Source organism: Marmota marmota, unplaced genomic scaffold, assembly GCF_001458135.2.
Source record: "Marmota marmota marmota unplaced genomic scaffold, marMar, whole genome shotgun sequence".
Lineage (NCBI taxonomy): Eukaryota > Metazoa > Chordata > Mammalia > Rodentia > Sciuridae > Marmota > Marmota marmota.
In genome coordinates, this window is record NW_026000019.1 from 12,409,246 (window position 1) to 12,421,159 (window position 11,914).

An 11,914-nucleotide genomic window follows, 5' to 3' on the forward strand; every position below is an offset into this window, starting at 1 on the left:
GGTGAGGGACTCTCTGAGAGTTGTCTGTTCCCCTGGCCAGGGCATTACAAGCTCAAATTAGGTGGGGTAGTGCTTTGTCAACGATCTGATATTTAGAAAAGTGGTGTCACTGTTTGTAGGACCTCTATTGTCCAATAGATGATGAAACAAGGCTCAGAACAACTAAGTGATTTACTAAGATCAGACAGCCGAGATTACTGGATTCAAATCCAGACAAGGCTCCCCAACCTGCTGCACCAGGACTCAACTCAAGGGATATGGATTATGACCTGCTGAGCCCTATACAGAACATGTGCAGAGGTCCAGAATGACCCCAAAGAGCAGCAGGTCCTCAGAAAAGAAATTGTGGAGGTCATCAGGAGACAGTCTCAGGTGGTCTGCTGTGTCCCAGGAGAGATGACAGAGGAGATCCTCTTGACAGGCTGGGCACATCTGGCAGGTCCCTGCAAGCACCAAGTGCCTGCCCTTAAAGCCATGGAGCCAGATCCACAGTTCTCAGATGATCTCCTGAAGAGTTGGTTTTAAAAAATATTGTGTGTGTGTGTGTGTGTGTGTAAATTCATATACATACATATGTTGTGTGTGCATGTATGTGTATATATGTAAATGTGTGTGTGTGTGTGAGTATGTGTGTGTGTGTGTGTGTGTGTGTGTGTGAGAGAGAGAGAGAGAGAGAGAGAGAGAGAGAGAGAGAGAGAACTCCCTAAGATTTACTGACTCTGAATTTTTCAGGGGTGGGGTCTAGACACCCACACTTTGTAGAACAAACTGGGATTGCAGGGAGGCAAAGTCACCGGTGCTCACTGTAACTGCCATCCTTCCTCCCCAATTCAGGACAACTCTATAAGAACATGGGAGCTTCCAGGCCCCAGGCACCCCCACGAGGTCACCTGAACCTTTGTTGAGACGGTAGCACAGAGCATGAGACTTGTCCTGCTGCCCAGTCCTCTCCTTCCCCTTCCGTCCCCTTCCTCAGAGTCAGTCCCAAGAGCACCCCTAATAAGCCTGCATGTTCCCCTAGTTCAGTTGGCAGCCAGCAGCGTCACCTCCCTGTAGCAGGTGGGGTCATACCTAGGAACACAGAGGGAGCCAGCCAGGTGCCCTGGGGCGCAAGGCAAGAGGAGAGGCCAGCAGAGCTGGCCCTCGCCAGGGCCCAGCAGAGAAGCCAGGCCCTCCACGTGAGCCAAGAAGACAGGCTCTTTAATCATGTGACCCCCCAAAGTGCCTCCACAGCCTTCTTGGAAAGATATGGAGGAAGAGGAAGGAGAGGAGGAGGAGGAGGAGGAGTTAGACAAGGGGAGTTGGGGAAGAGGTTTGAGTCCCATCCAGGTGGCCTAGAAGACTTTAGAGTCTGTCAAACAGCTTCATCAGATCGGACTTCACCTCAATATCAAACGATGGTTAGCTCCACAAAACAAAGGGCTGAGGAAACAGGCCAGAGAGGTGGAGTGATTTACCTACAGCAACCGGCTTGTAGGTAGAGCAGGGTTAAAAACAGCTTGTACATTTACCCACTAGGCAACTCGGCAAAGAGAAATGAGGACCGCCTCTAGTCTACATTACAAACAAAGCCCAGGTAAAGGCAAGAGGCGTCAAAGGTCACACAGCTTCTTGGTGGCAGTACACTGGTGGCTTAAGGTTACCCTCCCAGGAGTGGGTTGTTATGAAAGGGGACCCCAGGCCTAGAGCAATATTGTTGTGGAGGCCACCACCCTGGGGCACCTCCTCTTGAGAGAGCCTATGTTTACAAAGCAGGACATCTCCCTGAGATGCCATCCCCAACACAGCTTGGCAAGTGTCCCTCACCTGCAGCAGAACCAGTGCCACAAACCCACTGCACAGCACACACCGACCAGTACCACCTGGACACTGACACTCCATCCCTGTCCCCACTCCCAGCCCACAGCTGTCCACCCCAGGCACCCAGGGTTCCCTGGAGGGACTTCTGAATTCAGCAAGCGCACCCCCATCCCACCCAGGAAGGCGCAGGGCTCCTCCTCATGGGCCGGATGCCACAAGCTGAGCCACCAGTATCCCCAAAGCATCGCTCTGGCTCTGGATGAAACCGAAGCTGTCAGCATGCTAATTACTGGCCCCGAGAGGTTAGGCATACTGGCTGGCAATTAACGACTCTATCTCTCTGTTTCCTGCTGGCCTATTATTAATTCATTCGGCCTCTCCAGTGGGGCCAGAGAGATAACAGACTGCAAAAGTTCACATTTCAATTGGAGGCTGAGATGCAGAGGAGGGGGCTTGGGGAGAAGTATCAGTCCTTGGGGGAGCAAGGTCACGGTGTGGGAGGGTCCCCTCCACAGACCTGCTTCTAGGACTTGATCCCACAAGAACAGAAATGTGCGTCATAATGGTACAATGCAGAAATTTCCTACAAAGAGGGGGCTGTGTGAATAAACTGGGGTCCCACCACACTTGGGAATACTATGTAGCCTTAAAGAGACATAAATTACACACGTCTTTCTAGAAACTACCAAGAAAAGGTGCTGACCATATGTTGTTAATTATTTAAAGTGAAAGAATAAAAGCAAAATGCAGACTTCCATGTGTGATATATTCTCATGACAGAAAAGAGGAAGGGCGGGGAGCAGGCAAGGAAGGACGAGCTCTCCCAGCTCCCACACAAACAGAAGGGGTAAGAAGCCCAGTGGACGGCAGCCTGAGAGGGCTGAGGCCAGGGGAAGAGGAAAAAATGGGACTTGACCCCAGCACCCCAGGCAGGAATGCCAGGCCAAGCTGCCCTCACCCCCAATGAGCACTGTCCCCAGAACAATGGAGTGGCCACCCAGGCTAAGAACAGGAACTTCTCCCTGTTGCCTTTATGAACCCGGGAGGGGATGGAGGCCCTGTTAGCTAAGTCACTAGGTAAGAAGGTGGCATCTTAATTAAGGTAAAGAGCAAGGACACCTCAACTGGGGATGGGATGTCAGCACTGCTGCCGAGGGTCCCCAGGAGTCCCAGACAAGACAGGAGGAAGGAAGGGAGGCACCCCTTCCCCACTTTGGGTTTTGCAGAGAAAGGAGAAAGAGAAAGATATTGAAAGGGGCCAAAGTGAAGGAGGAGGAAGTGGGGGCGCTGAGGAGCATCCTGAGAAGCGGTGGCCTGGGCTGAGAGGTGGCGCTGCCCCTGCATGGCTAGTACTTCTTCCTCTGGGCCTCGGCTTTCTCACCTGAACATGAGCTGAAGAATAGCGGGAGAGGATATTATTAAAGGTCCTGTCCAGCACGGTGCCTGGAATACTGTAGGCATCCACCCTAAGCCTATGTGTATGATTTCAGCAATTTCAAGTTTTTTCAGTCAAAAAAGCCAGAGCAAATGCCTTCAATCATGTTCCCCTGCTCAGCACTGAGTATGTGTCTTCATCCATCCTGTTGCAAGCAAAAGCAAAATGTCCTCCTCTTTTCTCTTGATGCGTGCAGCTGTGCACCCATGTGAGCTACTTCAGGATGGAAAGCTGGACTGGGGCGGTGAGCAAAGGGCTTTGGACTAAGATGGAAATCCCTGGGCTGGGCACTCCTCTTGCTGCCAGAACTTCTCCTCCTCTAGCTGTCTTTACCTGTCATTTGATGAGTGACCTCTAGGGTGCGCCCGCCCCTCCCAGCAATACTACGGAATTCTGTGAAAAGCTTCGAGACTGTGGCCGCAATACACAAAAATACCACTGGAGGGCACCATAAAAGAACAGAAAAAAATAAGAGGAAAAAAGAGGAAATTTGCCTCTATCGGCACTAGAGGGCGCCACTTTTCCTTTTTTTCCCCCAAAGTGACGGCTGGGGGTAGAAGCTTGACCCATACAGAAGGTATGTGTTCCTAAAACACCCAGGCAAGGCCAATGCTGGCAGAGCAGAGGCAGCCTGGGGAAAGAGCCACGGGCTCACCTGCCCTATCAAAGTTGGGACAAGACTGAAAAAGAAGCACAGATGTGGACAGGACAGCTGGGCAGGCTTCAGTCACCACCTCTTCTCCCCTCCCTCCTGATTCCAAGCCTGGACCTTGAAGGGAAAAACTGCCACAACAAAGCCCATGAAATCCTGGCTCCTGGCACTGTGCTCTGGAAAACACTTCTATCCCCCAGGGCATCTGGTGGCTTCAGAGAAGGTGGGTACTCATGCATCCTGAGAAGCAAGAGTCACCAGGCTCCAAGCAGGGGCTGATCAGTCTGTAGAGGAGCCCTCAGTGCCCAGCCCTGGAGGAAGAGAGTAAGGCCTCCGCTGCAGGAGACCACACTCCTCCCAAGCAACACTGAATTTATTCCCACTGCCTGCTCTCGAGGGGAAGATTGGAAGGGGGGAAATGTTGGCAAAGGAAAATCACTAGAGACCAGGCCTAGAAACGGGCCCTTGTTTCAATCCCTTAAGGACAGGTAAAGAAAATTCAAGGGTGTGTGCCGAAGTTCCTCCAGAGGGCCCATCTGAAAGCAAATCTCTAGGAGGCACTGGAATTGTGTCAGATCCCAGGGGATCCTACTTCTGTGGATTCTCTGTGCCTTCCTCTTCTGCTCAGAATTCCAAGAAAGCAGGGCATATGCTACAGGTCCCTTCTTGGCTCCTGGTTCTCAAATGTGTTGCTGACTAGTGATACCACCGCGGATTGAAGGCTCCTGGTTTCTGTGTTCCATTGGCATATGTCCTGGCTTCTGCAAGCCGGTTATGCTGCAACCCTATGAGCCTGAAAGGCTCCATATTTGAGCAAGGGGGTTGGGCTTTGCAGGGGTTAGAAACTCAGGTGTCTTCAAGGCAACCTCTCATCCAAATGACAGAATTAGCCCAAAGTAGGGCAGGAGGGGATGGCAGGGATTTAGTGACCTGGAGACTCTGCCCCCGAGACAGGCAAATTTAAATAGAATTGAATACTGGGTCATTCAGTTAAACATTTCTATTTAAGTAAATAAGTTCTTCCAGGTACCCTTATGGCAAAAGCCCGTCTGCAGATTGTAGTCTTCAAGAAAAGAACTAAACCAAGTAATGCCTGATTTTGCCAGCAGGTGGCAGCACATGAAAGGATTTCTCCACTTGTTTAGATCTGTATTGAGGTTGGCTGCCTTTCAAGAGGCCAGAGAAAAACTGACCTAGTGGCCTTTAAAATTCAGCTAGAAAGTCTCAAGACTGAGTTATTTGTTTCCTTAGAGAACCTGTGGCCATGTTGAATATACTACAAAAGCTGACAAGGGTGTTGGCTGGAGGTTTGACCAGCTAGTCTGGTGCCCTGAGTCAGGAGAGCAGCAGAGCACGAGACAGAAGTGGGGTTTCAGAACTGGATCCCCCAAGCCTTGGTCACCACAGGACACCACCTGGCAACACAGGAATGATTCCTTAAAGCACCTGCTGTTGCCCAGCCTCTTGAGACCCCCACTCCTTCTCCTGCCCCTGAGGTGACTGCTCTCTGTGATAATGACGGCTGGTGTGTGTCGATGGCCTCCTGTGCCAGGTGCTGTTTGTTTCCATCTTCAACCTGGGATAGGCTGCTGTGACCCATGTGGCAGATCCCACCCCAACCGCGGCCTCTGCACCCGGGATCCAGCCATCCTCCAACGCCCACTGGAGACAATTACGAAAATGATGGGCTCCCAAAGTCAGGAGCCACACATCCGGGGACAACCACCAAACTCTGTTTAAGTACTTTACATGCTGTTCATCCTTCATCACGATTCCAAAAGGTCACTGTCCACATCCGTCATCTTGCAAAGGAGGAAAATGAGGCTCAAAAATATTGAATGTTTTGCTCAAAGTCAAATAAGACGTGGCTTCATGGTGATCATGAAGCCTGGAGGAGGACAGTGCCCACGCGACCCGCCACTTAACCAACCCAGGCTCTACGGCCCACGAGATCCACACCCAGGGCTGACCTTGGTCTACCCTCGAGCCGCCAGTGTTCCGGGCTTCCTGGACTATTCCTGACAACATGGCTGGGGGCTGTGAGAAGCCAGGTGAGCCTCCAGGTCCTAATTATAACAATGCCCACAGTTTCTGGAGCATTGACTCGTTCACAAACACTGACTGAGGGCCCAGGGGTCAGGCTTGTTTCTCAGCACTGGGCTTCACGGTTGACCAAGCAGTGAACTCACTCCTCGCATGTCAGGAGAGGCAGCCACTGCACAGGGTGACAGGCCACAGGTGCCAGGTATCTCTCTTGGACTGTGTGAAGGGAACCTTTCTAGGAGGTACCTAAGGCCTAAATGACAAGAATGAACCCACCCTGTTAAGATCCAGAGAAAGAACATTCCAGACAGAGCACAGAGCCAGGGCAGAAAGAAGGCCAGAGGGTGGGAGTGGAGGGAACCTACGGGGGGGGGGAGGGGGGCAGGGATGGGGCCAGGAGCCTGGCACAGAGGATGGGGAGGCATTCATAAACCAGGAAAAGGGGTTCGGATCATATTCTGAGTGCAAAGGAAAACTGAGTATTTTTTAAAAGACCTTGTCTGCTGTGTGAACAGACACAGTCCCTGATTCCAAGGAAACAAGATGCAAGGGGAGAGACCAGCTAGGAGGCCACTGTCATGGTCTGAGTGCTGGCAGCTTGGAGATGACCGGTGCAGTGAGGACGGAGAAGCACTGGCACTTGGGATATGTCTGGGAGATGGTGTTGACACACTTGCCAACTGACCAGAAGTGAGGGCAGAGGGAAAAAGAGAAATAAAAGATAATGAGAGTATTTGGCGGGGACAAGTGGACAGATGGTAGTGCCATCTCTTTGAGACACAGAGAAATTCGGGGGTTGAGTTGCATCAGGAGAGGAGGAAGAGTTCCCTTCTAGCCATGCCAAGTCCTAGATGCCAGACAGTGAGAGATACCAGGCAAGCATTTGGCCACAAGAGTAGGGGTCCTTGGGAAATCTATATTTATGAGTCATCTGCAAAGATGTGGACATGGCTGACATCAGCCAGGGAGAAGGTATGCAGAGAAGCAGCCCAGAACCACCCTGGGACTCACCAGCCAGTCTATCCATCTAATAAATGTGGTTAAAAGTTACATCAAGCTTGCAGAATGGGCATGAAATCTCACCTGCCCTCTAAACATGCAGAGGTGACAACCTGCCCACAGTCACACAGTTTGCCAAGGGCAGTGTAAGAATTCAGTATGAACTGAGCTCCTAGCATGTGCCGGGTGTTTGATGGTCACTACTAGGGACTCCAAAGTGGACAGTATGCCTACCTAGAAGAAGCACAGGCTTTAGAGTCAGAGGACGTGGTGTGGGTCCTCTGTGATACCCAGCAGGAAACTCAACCTCATTAAGCCCAAGTTTCCCAGTGTGTAAAATAACATTTTATGGGTTTTTCTTTTTCATTTTGCAAACATCTATAAAGTGTCTATTATGTGCCGGGCACTGTGCTAAGGGATAGAGACACCACGGAGAGCAGGCAGACCTCTGCTTACAGTCTAGCGGGGCACACAGATACATAAACAGGCAATTACAATACAGTGTGATAAGTACTATGATTATGGAAATACGCTTCCCTCTGTATAGACTAAGTCATACCAACCTACGCAGACTTTAAAGTTACACATAATTTCCTTTCTTCCAAACCTATATGTAATAATAGTCCCTTATGAAATGTTTCTGTTCTTTCTAATAGTACCTATTATTTTCGTTAGTATAAATGATACATACGAAATGCCTAGCACATAGCCAGGGCTCCATCAATAGTGGCAGGCATTGGATCCAGCATCATAGCTAACTTTGGGCCTCACTTTTCTATAATTCAGGAATAATAACCGCAAGTCTATAGTGTCATCCTGCGGGCCAGGTGAGATAGTAAATATGAAAACACTTTGTAAGCTGGAGGGGATTAAAGTACTTTGTTAGTAAAACACAGCTGCATACTCACTTGCTAAAGTCAAAAACCTTGGCAGACGAGAAACACTTGTTATTAATCAAGAGGTCTTCATAACCCACATGCCAGGCCTGAGCAAACCTTCCAAAAGATTCTTTGGGAACAAGAATATCTGCTGAATATCCACTGAATATCCACTGAAGCAATCATCTTCAGGGAACACCTAAAGAACTTTCCATGGGAAAACACAGACCCTACCCTGAGGTCTCCTGCCCTCCCAAGTCCTCCCCTTCCCACACTCGCTCACCTAGCTATTGGCAAAGGAATGTAGGAAACCCCAGGGTGGTTTCCAGTTGGCTTTGTGCATCAGCAAAGTCGACTGCGTGCCAATGAGAGTGAGGAGAAACCAGGAAGCAGGAGACGAGGGTGAGCAGCCCTGAGGATGCAGAGCAGTCAGCAACCTGCGCAACCACACGGCTGATCCCAGGAACTCACTCTGCTACCTTCCTCCCCAGAAGCGCCTGGCTGGAATGGCTATGGATCCCCCTGTGGATTTCATCATTCCTTCAGGAAATAGTGTGAGCCACATATTCCAGGCATCGCTCTACACCCTGGAGATAAGACAAAGTTCCTGTTTTCCAGAAATGGATGCTCCAGGGCAAAGGATGCCTGCCTGTGTGTGTGACAGGGAAACAGCGTGGGACAATCATTATTCTGGTACTGGACAAGTGAAGTCTGAGATGCCTACAGACAAGTGGTATGTAATTCAGGGGAGGAGCCTGGGTTGGAGATACAAAATTGGGAGTTATCCATATTGAAGGTCATTAAAGCTCTGGGACTGGGTGTGCTCACTAGGAGGTAGGTGCGGAGAGAAGAGAAAAGGCCCAGGCCCCCCGATGGTCAGGGACTGGGGAAAGGCAGAGGGGACTGGCAAGAGATTGAAGGGCATCGGCAGGGTGGGAAGAGAACCAAGAGCGCATCATGACAGCCGGGTGGAAAAGGACTTCAGACAAAGAGGGGGTGAGCACATGCTGCTGCTGCCACCAGGTGGGAGGAGATGGACATGGGAAGTTGTCTGTTGGATTTGGCACGGGTGAGACCAATGTCACCACGGCAAGTGCCATTTATTTGACTGGGACAAAACCTGGATTTGAAGAGTTCCAGTAAAAGCAAGAAAGTGGAGGGAATGTCCGGAGCAGTGCGAGGCATTAGAGTACTTTTCTGATGGTGGAACCTAAGTCCCAGAAGGAGGGATATTAGGGTTTGGAGAACTGGGGGAGGCGGGGCTCAGATGAAGGACTTACAGGGTCCTAAAGGCGGGAATCTGGGTGGTCGGGGGAAAGCCATGTCGGTGTCAATCATGGAGGTCTCCAGGTCAACTCCAGGGATGAGGGTGCAGCGCGGGGGAGCAGGGGTGGGTGAGGCAACACCACCGTCCATCTCTTTCCATTGTCTCATTAGCCCACTCCAACTGGGCTTCTGACCCCGCCACCTTACTGAAATTGCTCCCATTAAGGTCATCTCTCTGTGGCCCAATGATCACCAATGATCGCTTCAAAACCCTCATCTGATTTGAATTCTCAGTAGCATCCCGCACAACAATGACTTCCCTCCGAACACAGTCTTCTTTTCACTTCTTTGACCCTAGACGCTCCCAGTCCCCCACTACCCCTCCTTCTCACCTCCTTTGTGGGCTCCTCCTTCACTGCTACATTCCTGCAGGTTGACACCACCCAAGGCCATAGGTATGTCTTCCCTGTTTTACCTCCTCAAGGACCTGATTGTGTGAAAGCAGTTTCCAACCTTGCCACTGTCCCCACTACCTCCCCAGGGAGACAGCTGGCACTAGATCTTGCAATCCTCCAATTAGCAAAAGTTGACCCTAGTGAGACATGACAGTTATTCACACATTGCTAGTCGTGGTGAAGCTGGTTTTTCATTGAGTGTTGTAGGGATTCATGGGCCAGGCCATACAACAGGCATTGGGCAGTTGTTCAGTTCCTGTTAGGAACATAAAACAGAGAAGCAGAAAAGGACAGTCCTTCTGAATATGAAGAAAAAAACAACTCCAGAGCTACAAAGTACCCAAATGGCCTCCTACTTCTACTCATTTTCCAAGCCACACTGAAGTGACTTACTCAAGGTCATACCAGCAATTAGGTCACCTTGAAAATCAGTCCCAAGTCTCTCATACCTCAATGGGTTGTTGAGATGACAAGGGCTGTGGGAATTAGAATGAATGCCACTGTGCCCTCATCATTAGAATTGTGACCTCCAGAACCAGACTGCCAGGCCTCAAATCACTAACCAATATCAAGTCTCAGTAGCAATGCAGGTATTACTGGACTGTGAGAAAGTCACTTAACTTCTCCGTGCCTCACTGGGTAAATGTGATAATAATTGCAACAACTCCACTGTTATGGTGAGAATTGACATGCAAGGTACTTACAATGTTTCCCAGCACTGAAGGAGAGCTGTATGTGAGGTTCTCAAGTCTAATGATGCCAGAGATTTGCCAGATCCTGGCTGCCCTCAACTCCTCTCTGAATCCCAGGAGCCTGACACGCATTAGGGCTCATGGAATGAATGAATGAACTAACAACAGAACATCCACATGAAACAGCCTCTCATCTACCCCCATCCACACCATCCACAAGCCCCATCCACACCATGCCCAACCCCCAGGGAAAACAAGCAGGTAGATTCCACCAGGAGGACCTCTGTTAAAAAGCACCTGCGACTCATCTCTTTTCATTTAATGATATCTAACAATTCAACAATCCAAGGCAAGAGGAGAGAACGACACACAGACCGAAGGACACATAAACATACACAATAAATTGTCAGCCAAGGGGCGGGAGAACAAGTCCTTAAGTGGAGTATAACCCGGAGCAATTGAGAATTAAATACCAACTTCGTTTAAATTACAACTCCTCGAAAATAAAAACCTAAATTCTCAGAGGGTATGAATTAAAGTCAACCTAAGGCGGAAACCCTTTTCCTCTACACAAAAAGAGCTGAGATAAAACCATGGGTGGCCACAAATCTTGGTCAATCTCTTCCATCCACAGGAGACTTGCCCCAAAATGCAATCATTCCCCGGAGCATGGTACCAGAAAGCGCAGGGTGAGCTGCAGTTCCTGAAGGAAAGATGAGAGGGATGATGCACAAGTTGAAGGAGTCTGCAGGTCTTACAGGGAGGCCCAGAATAGGAACCAGACCGCAATTCCTCCTCCCTGGGATCTGAGTAAAATGGGTGAGCTGGGGTGGGGGTGGGAGACGAGCTTGCTTGCCCCCATGTGACAGCGGAGACCTGAGTAAAGTTCTTGAGGCCTACAGCTGGCAGGAGATGACCTCAGGGACCGCATTCAGGGGGCGCCAGCCCTGGGGAGCGGCCATCCCCGGCCCTGTTGCCCGCCTGGTCTGCCCCGGCCCCGCCCTCCACCCGACCCCCCAGTACTCACTCCCACTCCTTGCGCCGGGCCTGCGGGGTGCTCTGCATCTTGTGCGCCTCGTGGGCCTTGATGATGTCGCGCTGCTCGATGAGGCCCCCGCGCCGCCGCTTCATGACCTCGGGGCTCACCGGCAGGAAGGGGCTGGAGCCGCCCTCCCAGCCCGGGCCCTCGCCCTCCTGCACCGGGAAGAAGTTGTCGAAGCCTGCGACGGTGGCACGTGGGGAGGCGGGCAGCATGCCCACCTCGTCCGAGGCGTCGGCCTCCAGCAGGGCGCACTGCTGGGGCCTCCATGCCTCCNGCCCGCAGTGGGGCACAGGGCGGGCTCGGGCAGCCTTCGGCCTGGGCTCAGTCCACGCATCTCGGGCACCATCACAGAACATTGCTCTGCCAGGGGAAGGGCGGGCAGAGACAAGGGGTGGGGAGGAGAAGGTGGGGGAGGGTCGTGGGCACAGGGAAATAGAGAAGAGAAAGAAGTTAATGGCGTTGTCCTCTGAGGAAACCCCTGCTGGCTTGCTTAGTGCTATATGGCAAGCCTGGCACACAGTAGGAGCTCCATAAATGACATTGAAACCAGGAGCAGCCACTGTGGACCAGTCCGGATAGCAGCTGCTGGGTATCAGAGCTTAAGCAAAGCAGGCTTGGTTCTTACCCTGGACTTCACAGTCTAGTGCAGAAG

At 51.2% G+C, this 11,914-nt stretch overlaps 1 protein-coding gene across 10 annotated transcripts in view; it reads right to left on the reverse strand.

Annotated features, from left to right (window-relative positions):
- Nucleotides 1-11,529, reverse strand: part of Cacna1e (calcium voltage-gated channel subunit alpha1 E) — a 367,641-nt gene extending 356,112 nt beyond the window's left edge. For all 10 annotated transcript variants that reach the window (XM_048809891.1, XM_048809893.1, XM_015491735.2 and 7 more), the window contains exon 1: nucleotides 11,248-11,529. In XM_048809891.1, the coding sequence (XP_048665848.1) occupies nucleotides 11,248-11,474 (227 nt within the window). In that variant the 5' untranslated portion in view covers nucleotides 11,475-11,529. The remainder of the gene's footprint in view (nucleotides 1-11,247) is intronic.
- Between the last annotated feature and the right edge of the window lie 385 nt (nucleotides 11,530-11,914).